General features: G+C 33.9%; 1 protein-coding gene across 4 annotated transcripts; it reads right to left on the bottom strand.

Annotated features, from left to right (window-relative positions):
• Window positions 1-25,224, bottom strand: LOC134544724 (mitochondrial uncoupling protein Bmcp). 4 transcript variants are annotated; one of them, XM_063388509.1, is made up of 8 exons: window positions 25,124-25,224; window positions 24,241-24,738; window positions 24,004-24,151; window positions 15,360-15,642; window positions 14,876-14,994; window positions 5,689-5,749; window positions 5,302-5,394; window positions 1-953 (listed from the first exon to the last, which is right to left on the bottom strand). In XM_063388509.1, the coding sequence occupies exons 2-8, from the start codon at window positions 24,275-24,277 to the stop codon at window positions 834-836; spliced, it is 861 nt and encodes a 286-aa protein (XP_063244579.1). In that variant the 5' UTR covers window positions 24,278-24,738; window positions 25,124-25,224; the 3' UTR covers window positions 1-833. The 4 variants fall into 4 exon arrangements, with proteins under 4 accessions (XP_063244579.1, XP_063244576.1, XP_063244578.1 ...); XM_063388506.1 differs by having other exon boundaries at window positions 24,593-24,738; window positions 25,124-25,215; XM_063388508.1 differs by having other exon boundaries at window positions 24,593-24,738; window positions 25,051-25,140.
• Window positions 25,225-25,808: the final 584 nt, after the last annotated feature.

Here is a 25,808-nt window from a genome sequence, read left to right as displayed (position 1 = left end):
TTTTCAACAATAGACTTCAAGCAGTCTTCATGTTTAATTCACAATTATTCTTACACCATTTCCTTATAACTTTATTCAACAAAGATTTTTTAAAAACATCACATGAGATAAAGTAGCATATTAACATATTTTAGGCAACAATATAATGTACATTATCAAAATAATTTTTTAAGTACCAATGATATACAAATGTTATCACAGTAGTAAAGGAAAACTTGAAAATATAAATAACATATACAAGGGGTACAAAACAGGGAATGATAAATACCAATATACTGTCATCAAGCTAATTAACCGCACCAGAACTACTAGGCATCAGTAACATTTTTTTTTTTCCATCAGTTCAACAACCTTCTTCCATACATTATGTAAAGTAGCTTCTTTTAGACTAGATAATATTTAAATATAACACAAAACATAAATCAAGCCTTCCTCACTGTAAAAAAAAAAATTACAAAAACTAAAATTTCATAGGCATAGAAAGACTGGCCAATTTTAATAGTGAAGTAACATTGTTTCTCAAGTTAAGTCTTAGAAAATGCATTGATTGGCTATATGTTACAGAATTATCATATGATTTTTTTTTTGCCATTACAATAGCAGTTTACAATTAATTTCAGACAAAATTATACCTACCTCGATCAGTCAGCTCATACATATATTTAAGTTAACGCTGCAGTATCAAGCTACTGATCATTCTATAGCACTAAGGAATGAATTTTGGTTGCTGTATGATACAGTCAAATAATAAAATACTATACAGAATGAAGGCATGTGCTGGAATAAGTAAGTGCACGCGAAACAGATCTGATACTCTTCTCATCCAGTTCTCTTCAATACAGTTTCTTCAGTTGTTCATAGGTAACAAAAAAAATTATATTCCATGGGCCCATACGAAACCATGTAGGGATGAAACCCTTGTACAGTGCTAGAATTCCTTCATTCTTCACTGTCTGCAACAGAGAATATTAAGTGCCAACTACATTACTGTAAATATGTCGCTTCAATAGAGAAGTAAAATTACTGGCTCAGAAAATTAGTATGACAGGTAACTTCATCAAAATGGATGCATAGGTCAACTTCTGCAAAATTGTATTTCTTGCCCAATTATAAAAAATCTTGTTGAACTATTTTACTCAGTGTTCAGAATTGAGGCTTGCACATCAGCAACAGTTCAGCCATTAGGTTTAGTGATTAGATGTCCAAAAAGTCTTGAGTTAAATTACCAGCAAGTTGGGTATTTTTCAATCCTGGAGAATTTCACTGTTGAGTATTGTGTTGTCCCTTATTTCCATTATACATAACATATTGGCAACCATCACAGTATTACCTTGCCATGAAAACCTCGGCAGCACCAAGCTCTGAATCGTAATTATGGAATAAATTTTTTTTTTTTGTTAACTGAGCTCTTAAATCTCTGACAGCAAAGTCACTTAAACAGAACAGGGTGGTCACCTGATTGGAGGAAAATAGGGAAACCTGTAACTAGCCGGAAAGTTTTTGGTGCCTTTTGGTGCTGGGAAAACTGTGAGAAACCCGTCAATTATTGAAAGCCAACAGGAATTATTTGTTTGTCTAGCAAGTTGAAAAGAGCTTAGTTGAAAACCTGCTTATCATGCCTATAAACTGTCACTATTACCATTTTTGAGCACCTTTTACTGGTGAACCTCTGCAGCAGATGTGAGCAATGTGACATGTGACACGTGTTACGATGGGCTGTAGGCGATTAGCCGGAGGGGGAAGAAATCACTACTTGTTTCTTTTAGTTCTTCCCCCTTTCTTATTTTACTTCTACATCTGAAGATTTTAACCGGCAGTAATAACAAACTGAAGCCAGGACCTAAAACTATTACTTTGAATAATAATAATAAAAAATATAATGATCATGGAAGACTATAAAAGCAATGGTGCCATAATTTATTTTTTCGCTAAGTGAATTAATAATTAGGTTTTTAAGGGCTTCCTTAACTATAATGTCATAAGTATCACTGTTTATTAAGATTTTCCATTACAATTAGTTATATATACATTTGTTCTCCAGCTGGAATTTATTTTTTTTAGGAATAGTATAAAATAAATGACGTAAAAGTAGAGAGGTACTTTTACAACTCAAAATACATGTGCATATTACTGTGACTGAAAGGTTGTTTTTACTATGAGGAATTTAAAGCCAAGAACATGTTTTTATAGCACTCAACTAACAAATACTGGTGAGATTTTTTACTGTTTATGTTAATTATTATTTTAATATATAAACTGTTTTTATCCCTGGCAGCTGCTTAAGTAATTTTAGTTGTGCCCTGATGGTTTGCTATATTATTCATACCAATGCTGTTTTTTTCCTAAAAACTTGCTGTTGCTTGCTACTGTCATAGTTTAAAAAACATACAAGAGCTACTAAGTTATGTAAAAAAACACACTTATATCACAGAAGTATAATAGTCTTACAGGAATACTTTCTATTTTAATAATATTAAGTAGATGGTATTTAATATTAAATGGTTAGTTTGGTTTCAGCTTTATGCAACCAAAATCATTAGCTAAGTTAAATATATTTTATTTAATTTCTTAGAAAACCTTAAGTATCCAGGAAAAAACCTGGAATTTGGTTCCGCCAATAGAGTGGCTACCCTGCAGAAGAAAAAAATTTAAAATCCAGGAAATGGGAGACCCAAATCAGTCGTGGCCTCTAGCAAAGAACCATCACAGCAATTGCCTTGAGTAATTTCAGACTTTAAAATCATGACTACTAAGATTCAAACCAGGGCTCCCAGAATATGAATGTGCTACCACCATGTGATGAAATGTGGTAACTAACAAGGGCAAATGCAAGAGCAGGAGGGAAAGAAGAAGATGGGGGAAAAAAAAAATTGATGGGATTATGCAAGTAAGGTGCTGTAGTTAGAAATGTTGTAACTTGATTCTCACAAACTATTGATATTTTTTTTTTAAACAAAATGTTCTCTCTGTTGTTATTGTGCATTATTGTCTGACACCATGAAAAAGTTTGAATTTCAAAAAATGTCTTACCCTCTGATTCCAGTTGGTAACTAAGCTACTATTCTTAATATCCACTAATTATTGCTGCTGACAGGTGGTGACTTGCAACAAAGCCAGCATGCAAGTAGGGTTCTGCGAATATTCGAAATTTCCGAATTCGAGTTCGAACTTTTTGATATTCGATTCGTAAATTCGAATCGAATTCATTTTACAATAATTCGACTTGCAAAATCTGGCCGGGATACACTAATATAAGACATACCCCCCTCCCCCTCAAGTTTTAAAGAAACGTAAATGGACGATCACATCCACTTTCAAAAATTATACAGCGAAACCCCTTATTTAAGTTACCGTTATTTACGTTTTCCCGTTATTTGAACCTTTTTATTTCTGTCCCGTTTTAACCTCATTTGATGTAATGTAATAAATTCCCTTTGTTTACAACGCGCCTTTTGCTTTACGCAGTTTACGCCGTTCGTTCTGATAAAACTGCTTACTAACTTAATTAATCCTATTAAAAGTAATCTGATTGTAAATCGTGTTTTAAAGACTTTTTAAAAGTTATAAACTTCATCTTTAAGTCTTTAACGTCTCGGGAGTCGCTTTATACCGCTTATAAAAACGTAAGCAGCGCCAGTTTGGTTGTGTTGATTCCTGTATTACCGTATAGATCGCGCGCACGTAGTCGAAGATTGATATCGATAGCTCGCAGACTGCATGCACGCGCGCACTCTGTCAGCAACAGAGTTAACCCGCACGATCGTTATGCATTTAGTTACAAATTACGTTCTTGTTAAGGGTTTATTTTTTTTACGTTGAATAAAATGGTTTTATTGCATCACTCATTAATTTAAATTATTTGGTGTGCTTTCGCAAAGTCTACTTTTTAAATAAACGTACTTTCAATGAATAGGTTTTGTTTTTATAGATTTTTTTTTTTTTTTTGCAAAATAGTAGCACCAACGGTCTCGCCCCTAATTTTCAAACTTGATTTTAGAATAAAATGAGCGATGCTTAAGCGATAAAAACGGTAGGTAATTTGTTATTTTTCTTTTGTACAACTTCCTTATGCTGTGATATTTTTATTAATATTTTTATCCTTGAAAGTCAAACATGCTAAATATGGTAAGCTGTGATACTTTTTATGGTATTCCCTTTATTTACACTTTCCCGCTTTTTAATTTTTTTCTTCTTTGACCCAATGAAAAGTGAAAATAAGGGTGCGGTTACACGGGAGTCTGAACTACTTCAGGTGAACATGTTCAGCTGTTGAGTGGGGTTACACACAGTATGAACATGTTTCGTTCGAGGCCATTTCCCATTTAACTTAAACAGGTTGGCAAAGTAGTTCAGATTGACATATCTTCTACATTAGCCTCTGATTGGCTGTTTAGAATATAAACAGTCCTTTGCAGAAATTCAAGATGGAAAGTGTTCCTGGCACAATTTTGAGTAATATTTTACTGAATGCAATAAAAAATATCAACAGGTAATTATATATATAATTTTTTTAATTGATCCTGACCTTAATTTTCTTAAAACTGAGATACGTACTCTCGCTCAAAAAATAATAAAAAATAAGTTTAAGAATTTTTACTGTGCATGTTGTTTGAATTCCCGATTTATAAAAAAAATATTGAGCAATATGAAAACACATTCCATTTCTGCTTATAATACTGTATAAACAAGTGAGAAAATCCTGCGTTTTCTGGATACAAAATAGAGAAGATCAACAACAGTCATTCGTTCACAGTAGACAATCGGTTTTAGAGCTGAACACACTTTTCAGCAACTACCGTGTAACCGTACACTTTCGCGTTTGTAAACGTGTTTACTTAAACATGTTCACCTGAAGTAGTTCAGGGTCCCTTGTAACCGCGCCCTAAGTTTTACTATAAATAATGTGTGTAGCCATGATCCACTTTTTAAAATAACCAAATAAAACTGTCAAACGTTCAAACACACTAATGATTGCCAGTCTGTAAATTTACAAAAAACAGTAATTAGTATGATTTTCAGAGAATAACGGACATTTAAATTATTGATACGGTACTTACAAGTTTTTCAAAGGTGATAGGCCTATGTTAAAAAATTTTTAATTATCAATGTTATTTTAATAATAATTATTCTCAATCTCAAATTCGATTCGAAAAAAATTCGAAACTCGTGAATTTTTTTGAGATTCGATTCGAATTCGATTCGAACTAAAAAATCACAATTCGCAGATGTCTACATGCAAGCGCACACGCTCACACACACACCAAACACACCACACAAATTAGAGATGTCTGAAGCACTGACCTGTAGAAGACAATCCATGCTGCCTGTGTAAATGTGCAAGGAAGAAGACCCGACAGCAGTCGTCTTCAACTTCCTCTGGTTCATCAGCCTTGTCTGCAGGGGAAGGGAAGGGGGCACCAATTAATTAAACTATTTATTTCCAACAGAAAAATCTTATAACAAGCAGTACTATATGTAATTCTCTGCTAGACTAAACTAGAACTTAAGAAACTAATAAACAAAGTATCATCAAAATCAGTTTAGAAGTCTTCGAGTGATGCTGGAACAGAAACCTACCAGACAAAATTCCTCAACAGTTTTATTATAAGTATAGATTTTAGAGTTTTGTATTAGTCTAACTTAACACATGTTATAAATATTGCAAGAATTCTCAACAGCTATACTTACCCTGATGACATCTATAGGCGTAGATGCTATGGCACTGCCTAGACTTGCAATAAAGCTGGAACTATCATCAGAAATATATCAAACAGGTACATAATTAAACTAAATACATGTTAAAGTACACTTAAAAAAATACTGAAAGTAATTTAGCTTAAACCATTCATACCATCAATTGTCACAGTTTTTACTAGGGTATCTGATGCATTTAATTTGCTGCAAGTGACATTATTGTCAACCCAAACTATACAACTCTCAACAAAGTACTCTGAAAAATTAAGGTTTGAGTCTGAGTTTATTCCCCCCCCCCCCCCCCCCTTACCCACTATTTGAAATAATGCACTATTGGACTGCTATAACTACCATACCATATACTCATTTAAAGTCACCATTATTATCTTCTTTTTTTAAAAAATTTGAGCAGTTTTAAATATGTATTTACTTAGTTTCTTTTTTGCCTTCGTATAGGCTCTGCTGAATTGAATTGTTATACCACATTGACCTTGACATGACAGTGAAGCAAAAGTTAAAACAATAATAATTAATGTTGGGTCAGTTCTGATTCTGTAATCAGCAGATTACATTTATTGTAATGAGATAGCAAAATTAAGAATTCAAATGTTCAGTTAGAATCTGGTCAGTTCTTTCTCCACAACAATTTGCAGAAATTGTGAGTTTCTTAATATTTTATAAGACCATCAATGTCGATCCTTTGATACTTAAAATTGACCAAAGGCGGTGTAAGCTAAGGCAAAAATGGTGCAAAAATATTTAAGGTTATTTCTATAATTTATCAAATGTTCATTTTTGTCTTTTATTCCCTTAAAAATTGTATTCTATGCAGTATGAATTCAAACTTAAGAATTTTTGATAGTTCTGAAGAGAAAATCTCAATCTCAAGCTATATATAAAATTTTTTTTTTTGTTCTTGCATTTTTCCCCCAATCATTAGTATTTTAGTATTCTAAATATAGCTAACCAAACAATGGTAACCCACTTGAAGTATCACAGCATCATTTTAACCCTCTTGGAAACACATGTTTGGGAAATTAAAAAAAGCAGTTTTATTATTTTCATTCAGAAAAGAAGCTCTTCAGAGTTACAGATTAAATATACACCTGGTCATCTCTATGACTTTTATAAAATAGGGTATTTGACAGGTTTTAGGTAAATGTATAAAATTGTTTATTATGACATAATACCTAAGCAATTTGATTAATTCTTTGTGAAGTTATCTATTTTCTATGAAAAGCACCATCAACGTTTAAATGAATAAAAAAGCCGCCAAAACGGTGAGACGCCATGTTTGCAGGTCACCTGATGTCATGACGTCACATGCTTGTAAACAAACTGTCAGCTTTCACCCTTTCACGTCGCAATGCGGCTAGTGAGAACTTTGATATTCTTACTGTTATGTGAAATGGCTTACAAATGGTGCGTAGTGCCACAATGCACTAACACGTCCGTTAAAACACCGGATAAAATATTTGTGAACATTCCGAAGAACTGCGAGATTCGTAAAAAGTGGTTAATGCTCACTCGCAGGGACCCGAAAGGTATAGCAGCAAGTACTAATGCTTTCATGTGTTCCGTATCACGTATCCAGGTTTATCCCTTACTCCTAGTGGCATGATCCTATAATTATTGATCCTGTTGTACATGATGCTTGCTGTTTAAATTAAGTACGTGGAAATATACTGCATAAAGCAAAAACTTGTGATCTACCAATGAATTATGATCTTGATTTGAATAAAAAGTAAAATATATCGTGCATTCAACTTACGACCATAAGTCATTATTTTACCACAAATTTTGATTATGTCCAGAATCTTTCGACGTAGGTACAAAAACAGAAAAAAAATGTACCACAGTAACAAAAATGTACAGGATCATGCCATCCATAGCAAGAGACCAATTTGGATACGCGATACGGAACTCTTACCTATTAAAGTAATGTTGACATAACTGTGGTTCACAAAACGATAATTTGGTGAATAATTTTATATCTGTATACATTGAAATACATACTTCATTTCATTTTTATTCACTTTAAATTAGTTCTAACGGGAGCCCGACTTTTGTTATTGAATGGTCAATCCAATCAATCTGTCAACATTATATAAAATTTTTACAATAATAAAACGTTTTTAGGCTTTTCTAATTTACTTAATTATTTAAAAGTATATTTTAATCATTTATAATAACACTTACAATGCTACTTTCACGTTCTTTAATTCTGCAGCATAAAAATCGGGATTGTTTTTAAAAAATAGTCCAACCATTATTGCGTCTATTCTCGGGAGGTTTCCACTGTCAGCTTTAATGAAGTTGGTCTCCATCGCATTTTTTCTAATAATTACAATAATTTATTACTTTTAGTCAGCATTAAATAAGAATACTAGTTAATATGACGAAAAAACCTTGAAGAAAAAACCGATGCACCGTACAAAACAACGACTGGCATTTACTGTTTACAAGCAGGTTACGTCATGCCAGATTCAGCCAATCCCGTGCGTTTTCAATCACGTGGTCAAACATGAGAATTTAATTATTTTATTAATGATTTCTTATAATAATCATATATATTTCTGAATAATGCGTTGGCCAAATTGGTTTTGAAAAATGTTTACTGTAAAGCTAACAACTTTTAAATCAATATTTTCACTATAATCAAATACCCTATTCACAAAAAAAAAAACACCCTTACTGTTAAATGATCAAGACACATGATAGGTACTAAAAAAGCAATACAGTATAATACCGGTACAACATACCTCACTATTATGTATTTTCACTTTAATGTGTTTTTATTAAATCCCAGTCAAAAATCATAAATTTTCAACGCAAAATTGTTTCAGTTTAAAGTATCAAAATTTTGACTATAACATATAAATTCCACTACTACCGTGTATTGCTACTCCACATTTTACTTAAACTGGTCAATAAAGGCCATAGCCGGCCAAGTAGGGGTGAGCGACTCCCATGCGCATTCATTCCAAATTTTGGCCAAAAGTTGCGTCTGAATGGTTACAAACTCACCCCAAATTTCAACCTTGTAGCTGCACTAGGAACAAAGATAAAAATACCACTAGTATTTTTGGTGAAGATTTTTTTCTCAGAATCTACTGGACCAATTTTTATGGAAAAAATATGCGTTGTAAATATATTCCAGGCGATTCACAGAGAAAATGAAGAACCTAATCCCACAAACGTAACTACCCAAAAAAATTATTTTAGTTTTCATTTTTTTTGGTGACTCGCTCATAAGATACAATTACCAGTTTTTTTCTATTAGACAATCGGACCTCTTTCTACAACATATAATTTTTCCAAGTCAATCGAAGAGGTGGAGCATTGTTAAAATAATTAAAATACAATTTTTTTGCACATTTTATCTCAATTTTAAGATTTCTTACAATATAATTATACTTTCGATCAATTTTTGGTGCTGTCATGTACGTTACTGACAGATGAAGCTTTTCACTGCCTCCCTTAATCATCATCGCTCTTATCATTGATGATGGCAGTTAAATTCTTCTTTGCGAACAATTTACTCAGAACCACAGCTGGTCGTAAAATCTTGGACAAATATCTTCCATGTACCAGGTAATATATGATTGTAGCTACGTGAGAACAGCAACCGACAGTCCACCTCCCATTGGCGCATTCACAATAATGTCTTGTGATTCCTTTTGTGCCAATACTGTGAGGGGTATATTCAACGAAGCAGCGATAAACCTTCCTGGATATATGGCGAGACTGAACTTGAAGCTTCAAAACGTTTGATTTATCTTTGACGATTTGTAGATTTATGTTCCCAGCTTCGTCAATCATTTATGCAAGATATGATATGGCGTGTGAAAACTGGTATAACCCGGTGAACAAAATTTTTAGCTCTTTCATAGTCATTTCCAGAAAATCTAGTAGATCCTCGGATGAAATACTTTGAAAATGTCTTTTCTTACGAAGCCATCCTTTCTCATCGACCTCAATCGCTAGCGTATTTTCGACACTGTTCTAAATTTTTATTTTCTCTAAGACTTCATCTGCACATTCTGCATCAATGTTATTCCAAACTTATTGTGCAGAAATGATGCGATTCTAAAGTAACTACCCACTTTGGAAGCATTTTATCATCTAATTTTTTTATCAAAAAGTTGCTATTTCTGTTTGATTATGCCGTGAACATATTCAACTGGCCAACCAATTTTTGTTACAAAGCACGACTCATTCAATTATTGAACTGATAACTGAGAACGCCTTTCTTCAAGTGCAGGCATCAGTACTCAAAAAACTTTCGATTCTAAGTGATGTTTCACATCACGAAAGCCACGGTCCAGAACGAAAGTGGTTTTTTAATTTTTAACTATGCTCTACCTCTTTGATTGACTTGGAAAAATTATGTTGTAGCTAGAGGTTCAATTGTCTAATAGAAAAAAATAGTAATTGTATCTCGTGAGCGAGTTACAAAAAAAATCATGAAAACTGAAATAATTTTTTTGGGTAGTTACGGTCATGGGATTAGGTTATTGATTTTTCTGTGAATCGCCTAGAATATATTTACAACATATATTTGTTTGATAAAAACTGGTATAGTAGATCCTGAGAAAAAAATCTTCACAAAAAATACTTGTGGTATTTTAGCTTTGTTCCTAGTGAAGCTACACGGTTGAAATTTGGGGTGAGTTTATAAACCATCAGAAGCAAATTTTGGCCAAAATTTGGAACGAATGTGCGTGGAGGCCGTTCACCCCTACTTATATGGCTATGGCCTTTTAAACTAAATGATTAATGTTAAAAAAAATAAACAGATATCAATCATACCACCGTAATGTAATTTCTAACCTCTAAAACCCGAAAACAAACAAATGTTTGCGCGCACTACCATAGAGTACCGTACTTAATATGTGACCTGAACAACACCATTTGATACATCGAAACACTGAGGTTTGAGAGAAAAGTGTATTAATTCAGAGGAAACTGCCACTAATGTATTGTTTGAAGTCCATGCCATGATTGTTTTTGTTTTGAATTTATTTTCACTATACATTTTTTAGACACATTATATTTGCACCACAAAAATGAGTGATCCTAGAGATAAAAAAAAGGAAAGCATTTCACGCTTAAGGAAAAAGTGGAAATGCTCAGAGAACTGGACAAATGGAAAAAGCAAGTCGCAGTTGCGAAGACATATGGCATTGAAGCAACGACCGTAAGTACAATTGTTAAACTTGATGTAAGCTTTTGGATGTACACCATTGCTAAGCACATGTATGTCTGTAGAAGAAAACTACAAAAAACTAGGCATGTGCAAGAAAGACTTTTTTGAATTCGAGACGAGATCGAGAAATCTGTACTTTAGTTAACAGGATAATATGATCCAAAAAAGTAAAACTCAATAATCTGACAAACATACATAATTATTCAATAATTTTATCAAGTATCCACAAAAGACGATGAATGAAACATTAGTTTACAAAGAAAGAACACTCTAGTGGCTAGCCTAATTTAAGGTCTAAAGCGGCTATTTAAAAACACCAGCTGTTCAACATTTTCAGCCAACAAATTTTCACGCCTAATGCTCACAGTGTTTCCAGCAGTACTAAATAGTCGTTCGCTTTCAACTTGTGTAGCTGGTATTGCCAGATACCTTCTTGCTACTTTAGCCAGAGCTGGAAAGCGTATCTTGTTGTTTTTCCACCAGGTAAGTGGGTCACCGTTCCTTGGAATTACATCTTCACGTAAATATATTTTTAGTTCTTCCTCCAGACTTGATGATTTAGTCCTAACTGATGATTGTGATGTCTTCTTCAACACTTCAAAACTTGACCACAGTGAGCAAGTCTCACTCACCTGCTCCAGTTCTGGTTCAGGACGATAATCATTTTCAGGTTGCTGATGTGAAGTGATGTATTTCGTGCACAACAACTTTTCATGGTCTTGCAATATCACAGTCTTGAATCTAGGGTCAAGCGCCATTGAAAGAAGATCTTCTTTCACACAAGAATATGAAGGAAATCTTGATTTTAAACCTCTTTGCAGTGATTTAGCAAATGCAGTACCAGATTTGCATTGGTCTGTTTGGACATAGTTTGTAAGCATTGCTTCAATTCCATATATCAATGGGATTTTTGATGACAGTGTTGGGAACTTTGAGTAACATAACTCGGTTGTGGCCTCATCTATTGGTTGCAAAATATGTGCAATGCTAGCAGCTAGTTTCCACTCACTAGAGGTGAAGATCTCCACTGCCATGCTCTCTCCTAAATCAGCAGAAATGGGCACCTGCTGCTCAACAAGACGTGACAGCATGGTGTATTCACTATTCCATCTAGTTGGCACCATTGGCAGTAGCTCGTGAACAGGTTTGTTTAGCTTCACTTGAAGTGCATGCAGCCTCTCACGAGCAACATTACTGTGTCGATAATGGCCAACAATAGCTCGTCCTTTTGCCAAAAGTGCTGTAAAATCATGATCATTTTTTGCATCGTGCAGTGCCAACTGTAGTGTATGTGCAAAACACTGAACATGATGAAATAAGGTTTTCCTTATGGCACATTTAAGGTTTTTTGCATTGTCTGTTATGACATAAACTGGGACTTGATCAGTTGGCAAATTCCATTCTTCCATTGCCCCTACAAGCTTTGATTGTACTGCATCTGCAGTATGTGAGCCTGGAAAGTGGTAATTGCCAAGAATATGGCATTTTAATTTAAACTCTTCTGTTAGGTAATGGCCTGTAAGCGAAATGTAGCTTTCATGTCTCCTAGATGACCATGTATCGGTAGTGAAAGAAAGCGACTCCAGACCATTGATGGCATCTGTACTAATTTCATGAGCCAGTTTGGTTCTTTCCTCTTGATACAACTGTGGTATAACCGTCCTTGAAAATGTTGTTCGCGAAGGAATCTCGTAGCTAGGTTCTAATTCGTTGATTAGACCTCTGAAGCCATGGTCATCCACCATGCTGTAAGGTTGAAAATCACAAGCCATCATGATAGCAATTTTTTTTGTCTATTTGATTTTTCCTCACATCGCTGATGCAAAGCTTCTGTTTTTTTGCAACACACTCAAACATTGAAAGTTGTCGACTAGAAGTCTTATTTTCTTCAGCAGTTATTTTGTTGAATTCTTTTTCAGCGGCTGGATGTTGTTTCAAGTGCCGCAAAAGTCCACTTGTCGAGCATGAAGGCGTTTTAATAGTTTTTACACAATTTACATTCGCCACCTTCTTTCTTTTTTAAATAAAAGTTCCATATTGTGGCCATTTTCCGTTCTTTTTTATCCACACCACTAACACTTTCCTCCATCGCACTCAACTTTACTTGTTTTCGGTTTGCAATTACAACTTTACCTTTACACTCACTTAACAGTTTATTTGCCTACTGTCGTATGTAAACATACGTTATTGACTCCATAGTCTATACAGTTTCCTTTAGCCATGGACGGTACTTGATCATGAAAGTCTGAACATTCACCACTATCGATATGTCACTATCGATACGGACCGCAATTTAAACACAATAGTTTTAGAAAACAGAAACAGGCAAGTTTCTGTTTTGGAAAACTTTTGTGTTTGTTTCATCTTTTCGTTTTGTTGTGTTTTTGTCTCGTTTCAACTGTTGTGCTGGCTTGTTTATGTTTTGGAAAACTATTGTGTTTGTTTCGTCTTTTCATTTTGTTGTGTTTTTGTCTCGTTTCAACTGTTGTGCTGATTTTTTTTGGGGTTCAATTCATCATTTGTGTTTTTTTTTTTTCATTCTCTTAGTCCATTTTTCTTTGTTTTTCTTTGTTTGTTGACCATATTCCTGTTATGAAATATTATGTGGTGTATATATCCTGTTGACAACAGCAATTATTGCTTTTTGTGTTTTTTGTCTTTTGGTTTTTTGTAGTTTTCTTCTACAGACATACATGTGCTTAGCAATGGTGTATGTCCAAAAGCTTACATCAAGTCATGCACTCCCATTGCACAAATCTTTCAAAGATAATAAAATTGTTAAAGTCTGAGCAAAAATAGAAAGAAAAAAAAAATATGCAGAATCTTTGTTTGGTTGTGACTGCAAAAAGGCTCCGTTCCGGAGATCAGCAAGGTCTGGAAGATGCTTTGAACAAATGGTTGTAAGAAATACGATCAAAGAATGTTCCCGTAAGCAAAACAGTTTGTATTGCTTACGAACATCAAATACTTCCAAGCCAGTTCAGGGTGGTTACACTGCTTCCGGGAATTACATAGAATATCATTGAAGGTTGTGTGTAGGGAGGATAAAAATGCAAACACAGAGGCAGCAAACCAGTGGAAGGAAGAAAAGCTGGAGAGTATTTTTAAGTCATACTCATTAGACAATATTTTCAATGCTGATGAAACTGCCTATTTTTACAAGCTTCTGCCTAACAGGATAATGGCACATAAAGGTGAAAAAGCAAAGGAAAGGTTGTCTGTGTTGTTTTGTTGCAATGCCACAGGAACAAAAAAAACTGAAGCCATTAATCATTGGTAAACACAAGACTCCCAGGTGCTTCAAGGGAGTTTCTTTTCTTCCTGCGGATTATGCCAGTAACACCCGTACATGGATGACGAGAGATATCTTTTCGAATTGGCTGGTGAAAACTGGTAAGGATGAAAAAAGAAGGAAGAATAATTGTTTTGTTAATAGACAACTGCGCAGCACACAGTGTTGATGTTCAACTGGAAAACATCAGACTTATGTTTCTATCACCGAACTGCACATTTCAGTTGTAGCCCCTTGATCAAGGCACTATTCAGAATGCCAAGGTAGATTTTCAAAAATGCCTTGTTGAGAGGTTGCTCATCAACATTAGGTTGAAAGTGCCCACCAACATCAATGTTCCTCAGGCAATTAAGATGATCACAGGTGGATGGTGGAATGTTCAACAAGAAACTATTGCCAACTGCTGGAGAAAGTCTGGCATTGTAAACTGTAAGGCTGATGAGCCACTGCAACTTCATCAAACCAAGATGCAAGCCACACAACAGCACAAACATGCGAAAGCAATGACATTGACTTTGAAGTATGGTAAGAAGTGTCAGTCTCCATGTAGTTTGATGCTGTTTCATTCACAGACTATGTCTCTGTGGATAATGAAATAGAAACAACACCAGTGTTGACTGACAGCGACATCATTAGTGAAGTAATTGCTTTACAGCCATCACCAAAGAATAAGAACTTACATGAAATGATTTATGATCTTGTCTCCAAATGTGGCCATCAAGTGTTGTTTACAGAAGTCGTAAACAGGCAGTTCAACCGCTGCAATAACCGCAGCACGCTGGGATGTGGGGCCCACGCCCTGGAAGTTATCAAATTTGAAAGTGACACAAAAATTAACAGTATTAAATACAGTAAAAATATGATTGAAAATCACATGCATTTTTTGTTTTTCTGTTAACTATTACAATGAAACCCCGTTTTAACATTTCAAACAGGACCAAGCAAATTCAACTTTATTAGAGATAAAACTTTGTAACTGTTACAAAGGAAAATGTTTTACCATGGTTATAATGTAAATTAAATGAAATGTTAAAATAATTACATAGCAATTGGAACTTCAAATTTATTTTACATTACATTCATTCAAGTTTTGATACATTCATTTCATTAAAAATATTGTTAGCTTGAGCATGTATGGCAACAAGTGCTGATCAGCAGTCTCACCCTCCACAGCCCGCCGATGCCCTCATGGCGGTATATGTCTTGGAAGCAGGCGACGATGCCACGTGAGGTCTGCGCACCCAACACCTGCATGCGCACTTTGAGCACATCTGTGGGGTTGGCAATGGCACTGGATACAGTTCCAGCGACAATGGCACAGCATATGTTGACTGCCACATCTTCAGCTTCATGCCCATATGCCTTTGTTGCAAATTGTTTCAGACTGTAATAAGTGCCGAACTTGATTGTTCCATACGTGGCCTGCCTCAAAACTGCTGGGCAGATACTGCAGGCAATCAGAACACTATTTGTACTTTACTTTATTAGATACTTAAGTGTGCAGGTAAATACACAATCTTGCTACGATATTGTTTTGATTATAATGCAAGGAATCTATGACGATGATACTCGGAACCAGAAAATAAACCCTAATAACAAAAATAAATAGGGTTTCTCTGATTGAGAACATTTTTAACACCTCAGACCATATGCAATATACATATTGTTTTTCTTAGGCCCTATATAATTTACAAATTTTAGTACAACCATGTTTTAGCAGAAAGTATTGAGTATGTCAAGTAAGACTCAAAATTAAAAAAAAAAAAAAACCTTTGGTACATATAAAGCACACACTTTAAAAACTTTGGACTCTAACCACTAGTTGATATAAATTAATTCTCTTTGAATACATAATTTCTGCATATACTATATTAACTTTTTCTAAAGTTGTGGTTTCAGAGCACATGATGGATATTAAAGCAGTACCCATGTTCCAAATGGGTCACTTCGTTACCCTATTCAATTTTTTGTTGGCTAATGTTTTATTATTATTAAAAACTAAGTTAAAATTGTACAGTAGTGAGACAATAAAACAACTCAACACAATAACGTAAAGTGATATCATGAGGATGTTACGATTAGTGTAAATACACAATAATTATTTTTCAAATATTTCAAATCTGGGCTTGATATATCTTTGACATAGAGGTGATTAGTAGGAAAAAGATTATATGGTGAATTGCAATAAAACTGAAATACACTGAAATGCACATCAATACACCATACATTAACACCAAAATGCAAGGTAATAAACTATAAAACACTGAAATGCAACAAAAAAAGTATGAAATAAGTCTACATTTTAAAATCAAAACATAAACTCAAATTCCAAAAATGTAATTTTTAAGGTATTAAATTCAATGAATGTATTTCATTTATTTAGCATGAAGTTTGTACCAAAATGTGTGTACTAAATATAGTGGGGAAAAAAAAATTATTGTTACTTTGTTTAATCTTGCAACTGTTATTAGTGACTAATTTTTACACTACGAGACAAATAATTACAGATTAATTTTTATTGTTTCAAATAGTTCTGTCCTAGACATACTTATTACAAATCATTGCATTGTAAAATTGCATCATGTATCAGTCAAAATGCAACTGTTTTAGTGAAATAATATTGTGAAACATAATGTCATATGTCATTAAGTGTTGTATTTGTTGTAAAATGTGCTATTTTTTTAAGAATAAACTGAATTTATAAAAAATTAAAATTATTTTTTGAAAATAAAATTGGCCTACAAATAAAACCATAAAATCTTGTCTAGTAATTAGAGACAGACAGAAAAACACAACTAAAGAGAACAAGGATAGTGGAGAAAGAATCAGTCAGGAACTATAGAGAGGTTTTGACCCAGCATTTGTCTGGAAAGATTTTGGGAAACCATGAAGGTCAGGCCAGGATTCGAACCCAGGTCCACTGGACTGCAAGGCCAATGTCTTACCACTACATCACCTCACTCAATTACATAAGAAACATTTTATTGTACTTTATAACTCATTAGACATGTCATATTGGGTCTTTAACATACTGCTCTTTACAAGTAAAATTTATTCTGAAACACTGATAGTGGGAAAGATGACAACTTGATGAATAACGTTTAAAGGGTTAATTCAATACAATCCACAGAAGAATTAAGTGACTTGGGTCACTTGCCAACTGCTATGATCTTTCGCTCACACTTCCTCACTGAATAATTAACTTAAGTTACCTACTAACAATACAGTAAACTCCAGATTATCAGTGCTAATATGATAGTTTTATTAAATTATTTATTAAATTTCTAGATCTACTAAAACTTAATGTGAAGTAGAAAATTGAGTTAAAACTCTCAATAAAGTTAACAGCAGGGAAGTGAACATTGTAACTTCTTGTTGCTCTTCTGCTGTTTTTGCTATCGGCCTGCTGCTCCTTAAAAGCAAACACTTGGAATTGCATTCACTTTATCAGAATAAAAGGTATCCAATGACAGGAAGACAACTGCAAGTGTAACTACAGTTTAGTCAGATGTGTATTACAATTAACAGTAAAGATTTTTACAGTGAACCCATGTTACAACAATGACATTCCTGCTTGAATTCCTTTAATTTCAAGTTATTTAATTAAATTTTGAGACAGTGACCAATGGTTCATTATGTAGAAATGTAATTTCTCCCATTTAAAAATAATAGTATTACGTGATAAGTTATTTATGGTTGTATGTAGAAAAGATAGTGCCCAAAATATGACAGCATAAGCTTTTAATTAAAATAAAAGTTTTTAAGTTATATGTACCACCTGAAATATGATAGTGAATTGATGAAGAACGAAGGGGAACAATGAGAATATGTTCTGTGATGGAAGGATACATTGTTATGCAATACTTTCTTACAAAACTATAAAAATTTAGTTATGTGCGACAAACTTTATTTTACACTGTTGATCAAACTAAAAATTAAATCATCTTACTCTTTAAGGTGACAGTCACAAATTTATTAACAGTTTGCTAGCTCGTTTTTCTTCTATCAGTTCATTGAAGCAAAGACAAAGTTTCTTTAACAGTTAATCAGAGATTAGTTATTGAATAAAATAGGCTTCAACAACAATATTTTTAACATATGATACTTATAAGACAATATTGTTAACAAGCTTTTGTATTTAATGTATACATTGCTACAATTATATTAATTAAAAAAAAATTTTGGTCGACTTGTGTTAAGCATTAAAAAAATTCCTTTTAAATCAATATCCAAACATTACCATTGCCTTAAACTTTAAAAATACAATTGAAATAATGTAATAACGCACAGAATAACATGGCATTTGAAAAAGATTTTAAAAATGTATTATGATCTCAGTTGGAAATGATTATATTGGAAACCCAAAAAAATTGGGAATACCAGCTGACAACTATAGTAAAACAATTCATCAGTAGTCTATGACACTACTAATTTTTGTATTCTGCTAATACAGCCATGGCACGTCCCCAAAATCAGATCACTATATGCCAATATAACTGTCACATCAACATCATGTGCAATTATTAAAATTTAATTTTTCATAAACACTTTTATTAAAAAATGTTAAATGTAAATTATAAATTAATTGTTACGATGGATAGGTCTTTGTAATTTTTACGAACTAACCAACTGTCTACTCTGTGATATGTATGTTTTGGGCAGTTGTCAAACAAGTCATTTTATGTTGGGACAACAAAAAAGTTATGTGCTGCTGATATAAATCTATATAAACTTTAACCTACATTCCCCCTACAGAACAATGACAAAATTATATTTTCAATTCTTACAGGCAGAAAACATTTTGAACTGATTTTGAGTTCCATTTATGTTTCTATACAATTTTATCTCTCTTGAATTCACTACATTACATTTTGCATGCTGAACTATAGAGCAAGGTCTAAGGCTAGTCACAATCTGTAATCTGGCACCAATTGAGCCGTCAGTGTTCAGACATTTGTAGGTGCATCCCAGTTGTTGACACTGGCCCCCAGGTTGCATTACTGTGCAGCAGGGTTGGAAAAAATACCCCATTTTTTTTGGGTTAAACCAACTTTTTTTATTACGTTAGTTTTCAGCATGTTCAAATGAAAGCCATAAAAACATCCCGCTTTCTGCCACTCAAGTTGAACCAAGAAAGTTATATCAGAAAACTGAAGTCCAGCAAATCTGCACTGGAACTTAACTACAGAAAGGGTATTTCCCCACAGGAAAGTATTCTCCATAGAATGGGTGTTTCCCACAGAATAGGGATTTATAACAGTTGGGGATTTCCCAAACAATAGGGTTGGTTTTATTAATACATTTATTTATTTATTTTTTTTTACACTGTCTACAATTCACTAATTAATTTAATCTTACAGGCATATTTAGCTGGGTATAATTTACAACTTAATCAGATAATCCAAATAAGATCTTGATTAGTATATAAATTATTTTTCCTGTAAATCACAAATAAACATTAATGAGCTAACTTTTGCTGCTATTAGATTAGAATCTGACAGTTCTTTAAAAAAAAACATTAAGATATTCTATTTAAAAAAAAAACTTTTTTTTTTTAAAAAACAGTTGAAACCATTGTGGTTTAAACCAGCCAAACCCTGCTGTGCAGCCAGCATTTTCAGTTCACTCAGAGTTTATTGTTGCTGACATTTTTCATTTCAGTTCAGTGTTTCCTGTTTTCACATTGCACTGGTACATTTCTGTAATAATTATTTGAAGAACAATGATCTGTACTGTTTTTCTTCTTCTGAAGATCAGCTTATTTCAGTGTGTTTTAAATAGGTACCATTGTACTGTATATTAGTTATCTTTGATATATGTACTTGTTAAAACCAGCAAAATTGCTTATCTGGCAAGGCCGTGACCTCTAATATCATAAACACATAGGATTGAATGTTTCATTTTCATATGCCATTAGAAATGAATGATTAGTAGGGCCTGAAAGGAGAAAGCATTGGAATGAATTTGTGAAACAAGGATACCCTGAGCAATTTCACTTTCTCACAGCGATCTTTCCCACAAGCAAAAAACAATCAGGTTTACCTTGTCAATCAGTTTAATGAATATCAACTTAAGGGGCCCACTTACATGTGATTTAAAAAATGCTCAAGATGTCTGCTTAAGGCAAAAATTAAAGAATAAACTGAGGGTGGATGAGTAGTTTGGTTTTTAAATTTGGTTTTTATACAGCATTTATAGAATATTGAAAATGGCTAAAATGTTTCTTTTCAGAGAATAATATTTAGACATGAAATATTCTGTATTAATTCACAAAAGCACTGAAGGGACTTGCATTACACCTTTATCTTCATTCCTCCAACACAAAAAGTTATGGTTAACACTCAAATCTGGTAGTTACACTGTGCACAACAAGAAGACTATGCCAATCCACAGCCTTGCACTTAGAGGTGACACCGTGCTAGAAGCACCAGCGAGCGTCTCACTTATCAACCCGCCTCACCAACACACATACACCTCTGACTAGGCGGTCCCCTTAAATCAATCTTATGTGTGTCTGTATATAAAGCACACCTCTGTGATAAATGGTTTTGACTGACTAGTGAATGGCAAGCCATGCTTAAAGAATAACAATAACTTGACAGGACACCAGCATGGTTCTGATGGTTTAATTGCTTAGTAAAGACTTTTGTACTACCTATGTAAAATTAAGCATTTTGATCTGATAAATTAAGTGGCAAATTCGACAAAATCATTGCAATTACTCTTAAAATAGTCATAACCTTCCAGTAATTATATTTTCAAGAAATTTAAGTCTATGCAATGGAAAAAACTTCACATAGAAGAAAAATTGAAGTTTTTTCCATGACTGACACAAATAAACTTGAGATACCTGCTAGAGAATAGAGTAGACCAACATTTCAATAAACATTAACTAATTACAACATCTAAATCATTGGTTTTCATGGCCAGTCACTAACTGCTTCTTGGTTTCTGGGTTGGAAAATGATGGCGTGCCCGATTTTTTTAGTAAGCCTTGCTGCAGCCATTTTCAAGGCCATCAAGATAGCTGCAACCAGGCTGCTAAAACACTGGCCACTTCATCATTTCCACGAATGTAGCTTCAATCCAGAAGCCAAGAAGTAGTTAATTACAACATACCTACTACATATACAAACATTTCTGATTCGCAAATAGAATAAAATACCTTTAAAATGTTCTTAATACGGAAGTGTTACGGCTGCCTCCGACTACTTCTGCAGCTGCAGCTCATGTCGTCCGGCATGCGTGGAGAGTGGGCACCTGCCAATATGGAGATTAGGTGTCGCCATGTGACTCCTACTACAAAGAAGAGGCGTATCGAAAGTGTCAAGTAATTTTCTAGATATTACGAAGAAGTAGGGAGGAACATAATAGGGTGGTCAAGACTGTTGAAAACTAATAGTCATATAGTGAACATTCTAGACAGGCTGCCGGGCAAGTTTTTATCTGTGAGAAGGATGGAGTACTGTCATGTTATGAGATACAATGTGATTGTACAGAAAAAAGAAAAAGGACACAGTGGACAAAAAAAAAAAAAATACTGCACAAGTAGTTTTGTCGGGCTTGCAGCATCTAGATGCTGTGCAGATTTTTAAAAGATTAGGTTAATATATAGATCTTTTCCATAAAACAAAAATAAATAAAATTACGATAGTGGTGTTTTTCCAGCTACAGACCTTCTATTTATCCCAAAAACAGTGCTTGAAAATTCCTACTGCATTTCCAGAAACTTAACGTTTATGTGTTAGGTGGTGTATTGATGTCAGTATAACATTATCACCATGTGAACTGAGTGTGTGTATGTTTGGATACTACATGTGTCAAGTGTAGTTTTGTATTAATAAGATAAATAGTCCTGTATGTAATCTAACACGTGTTTTCGTAACTGCAGCTATAAAGACAAATTAATTTAGGTAGCCTGTGCAGTAACGCAGGCAGCTGCATTGAGTCCCTACTGTGATTGCAAACAGCTTGCCTTAATAATGGCAGGTACCTTAAAATCAAAACCTAGTGAAAGGTAACAAGTAATGCAAAATGATATGTGCTGCAATTGTAGGGTGAAATCAATAAAAAGCAAGGAAAATATTGATTTGAAAATTGCGGCAAGTATCTTTGTTATATCACTTGCCTTGCTGCATAACAGGTTCTGATTTTGAGGTGTTTGTTATTATTGAGGCAAGCTGCTTGCAAGCACAGTTGGGACTCCTGCATGCTGGCGCCTGCATTACTGCACAGGCCAAATAAATTAATTAGTCTTTTTAGTTGCAATCACGGGAACATTTGTTAGAAGATTAAAGTACTATTTCCATTAATAATAAAATACTAAAGTTGACATAAGCAGTACCTACCAAAACTGATAAACACACGCTTAAAATGGCAGTAATGACATTCTGATGTAAATACATTGCTTAAAATGGCAGTAATGACATTCTGATGTAAATACATTATGTACTTATGTTTAAACATTTTCCAAAAAATTAAGTCTTTAACTATCTTGGACTCCTGTCTAAAAATAACCACTACAAAGGTAAGTACAACCAAATACTATAGAATTCAGTATCGGACTCTCGTGTATAAATGTGGAAACCATGGACACTAGCACTACCTTGTGAGAGTTGTATAGAACTTTGTTTAGAAGAATGGAGGGAAATTACCAGATACTATAAATCTCAATACTGGACACTCCTAAAATCATGGAAACCACTGCATTTAATGATCCTAGCAAGAGTTGTTTCATACTTAGGACTGTTGTAGATGTGTTATGGTTATGATTTTAGGTGAATATTTAAAAAAAATAGACTATATTTGTGAAAATGGCTCTGAAGAACTATTTTTTACAGCTTCAATGTTTCTAGTTAATATATCAGTAATTACTTAATGAAAAAAATGTATGATAATTTGGTCTGTTTTTGAATGTGTATTCTTGCAGCATGTACCGTGATGTTAAATCAGCAAACCAGCTTTAATAGTTACCAAGTTCAAAATAATATGAAATCACTATTCATTCCCAACAACTGAAATGTAATAATAAGCTTGTAAACATTTCAGTCTATAAAATATTCCCTGCAAAAATAAAAGAATTTAAAACACCTGTTGATCATATACTTAAACATTAAATAACACTATGAGACAGTTTAAAATTTTTGGAACGATGTTTTGAGACTATAAGGTGATTTTAGAAGTATTTTTTAAGCTAATGTCAAATATGATTTTACTTTTCCTGTATCACGTAAGGTTTTTATACAATTCAATTTTTTTTAAGGGGCAGTAAGACACCCCTGGCCTGAACAAGCATTTTTGGATGCTAAATTGTGCATAATTTCTTTAATACTTCTCCAAGTCATAAATAGTTACGTTATTTCCCTCCACTTTTCCAAACAAAGTTCAATACAATTCTCACAAAGGAGGTGCTAGTGTCCACGGTTTGACAAAAGTATTTTCCGAATTTTATTATTTTATGTAAGTAAAAGCTGCAATGTGAAAAAATTTCCTATTTGGCATTGCAGTAAATGTATGTTCTGCTGTGTGAAATTTGATGGATTGAGTAATAAATGAGTACTTTGCAATGAAATATTTTTCTAACTATTGTAACAATTGTTTGTTCAGAGCTCAGCTTCTCCAAACATCAATTAGACCCTTACCATAATATGTTAAATAAAAACTGAGACTTAAAAAATTTATCAACAATGAAGAACATTCACAATGTGGGTTTGATCACTCAGTTTTTGGTCACAAGCAACATATAATCGGAAGTTTACTGCATCACTTATTCATTATTATCATCACTATTTCGTCACAATATTCTTACCCTGAATACAAAGCTCTGACACCTTCTTGTTTTGATATTTGCAGCAATGCATCAATCATGCCACGATACTTGAGCTGTGCATGTTTACTGTCAATTTTCTGACCTTGAACCTGTAACCGAGTCTTTGTGGTATCTATTGGAAACGTTCCTGTAATTAAAAAAAATCTCATTTGTTTACGTGGTATACAAAGGTGCACAAGTTTTAGGTTGCACAGTTCAAGTAATGTAGGCTAATACCATTCCAGTCCACAGTCCTTGGCGTGGTTTGCAGCATCTCTCCATGCTGTCCTATGTAAGTTTAGACTGACTGTAAAGGACACTGCACAAAAATGATTACACAAGGCAATTGCCAAAAGAAATTCAATAACTTGCCCAATCAATAATTACCACTACTGAAATTATCTATTAAGTAAAGAAAAATTCCTTTGATAAATTAAACACAGTCAAATTTCAAAGAGTATTTCTTATTCCACATTCAAAAGAAACATAACCTATTTTAGAAATAAATGACTAACTCATTTTGTCATTTCAATTAGGTACCTGACATATAGGTTGGTAGGTTGTCATTTTATAATGCACACATACGTACCAAACTCTGCTGTACATGAAGCCAAACCTCCATATATAAAAGGTTTCCAACTGCTAGAAACTTCTCCCATTCCACTTTTAGCAACAGCTTGAGTTGGGCCTGTTTTGGGAGGCACCCCTTCTCCTTCGGGGAAATTCTCTGTAGCCCTGCAGATGAGACAAGAATATCACCAGAATTCTGGGGCAAAACAACTATTTTAAGAATAAATACTGTTAACAATTTCAAGTATTTTAAACTTACAATACATGATTAAATACATTTTTCAATTGATAACCTTTCAATAATAAATTAATGTAAACTGCTTATGATAATACTCTTTGAATTTATATAATTTTCTTAATAGTAAAATAATGTTTGCACATTTGAACAATGTCCTTGAAATCGTAATAATGACCTACCAGCCATCTCGCCAAATCCCAAAACTAGAAATTTTAAAAATTGCAAGAACGTTTACTTACAGTTTTCAATACATCAGATGCAACAAATATCCTCTAAGTAAACTATTCACCAAAATAATTTCTATAAACTTACACGGTAAATGAAAATACTTTCCTCTCCGGCGAAAATAATACTGACAGCGTAAATAGACTAGATCAACATGAAAGTCATAGAACAGTTAACATAATATTGCTGGCAGGGGGTGGGCACGTCTGCATGACTAGATGGTATTAAGTAAAGCCGTTTTTTTCCCTTCATTTAATTGTGACGCCATATTTCTTACACACCCAAAACATTGGCTGGAGTATATGTATCGTTTGCATTGTGGAAATAGTTTTGAAGGACTTTATAAAGTGAAACTTCTTTGCTGAGAGTGCTAACATTTTCAAGCGTCATAAAAATTCTCATCACATGAGGGGAATAGTTAGGTACTTGGTGGGGGAACCAGGAGAGGAGGGGAATAGTTAGGTACCTACTTATGACACTCATTAGCAGTCCCTCTGCTAGCATAGGCCATTATGGCTAGTCGTCGCCTCACAGGGCGGATGTGCAGCCAAGCATGTGTGGCGAACATGCTTAGTGTCAGGCGAGCACAACGTGGTGCTGTACACCGAATGAAAGCCGCTGCCGATATATCTATTGTAACCCATGAGACAATAGATCGGAGTTCTTTATGTCTACAGCACGGTCTAAGAAGGGGAGGTCTGGACACTCGCCAGATAAAAGTGACCACTTACTGTCTCCATAGTTCGTTCGACGTCCGCTATTCAACTCTAGC

The sequence above is a fragment of the Bacillus rossius genome, chromosome 1 (assembly GCF_032445375.1).
Source record: "Bacillus rossius redtenbacheri isolate Brsri chromosome 1, Brsri_v3, whole genome shotgun sequence".
Lineage (NCBI taxonomy): Eukaryota > Metazoa > Arthropoda > Insecta > Phasmatodea > Bacillidae > Bacillus > Bacillus rossius.
This window is presented reverse-complemented; position numbering and strand designations above follow the sequence as displayed.

Bases quoted from the DNA above. Each gene is read 5' to 3' on its own strand.
- LOC134544724 (XM_063388506.1), bottom strand. From the start codon at position 24,662: ATGGGAGAAGTTTCTAGCAGTTGGAAACCTTTTATATATGGAGGTTTG. The intron at 15,643-24,003 runs GTAAGAATATTG...GATTGCCTGCAG, and splicing joins GTCAGAGCTTTGTATTCAGG to TATCTGCCCAGCAGTTTTGA. The intron at 5,395-5,688 runs GTAAGTATAGCT...CTTCCCCTGCAG, and splicing joins CGCCTATAGATGTCATCAGG to ACAAGGCTGATGAACCAGAG.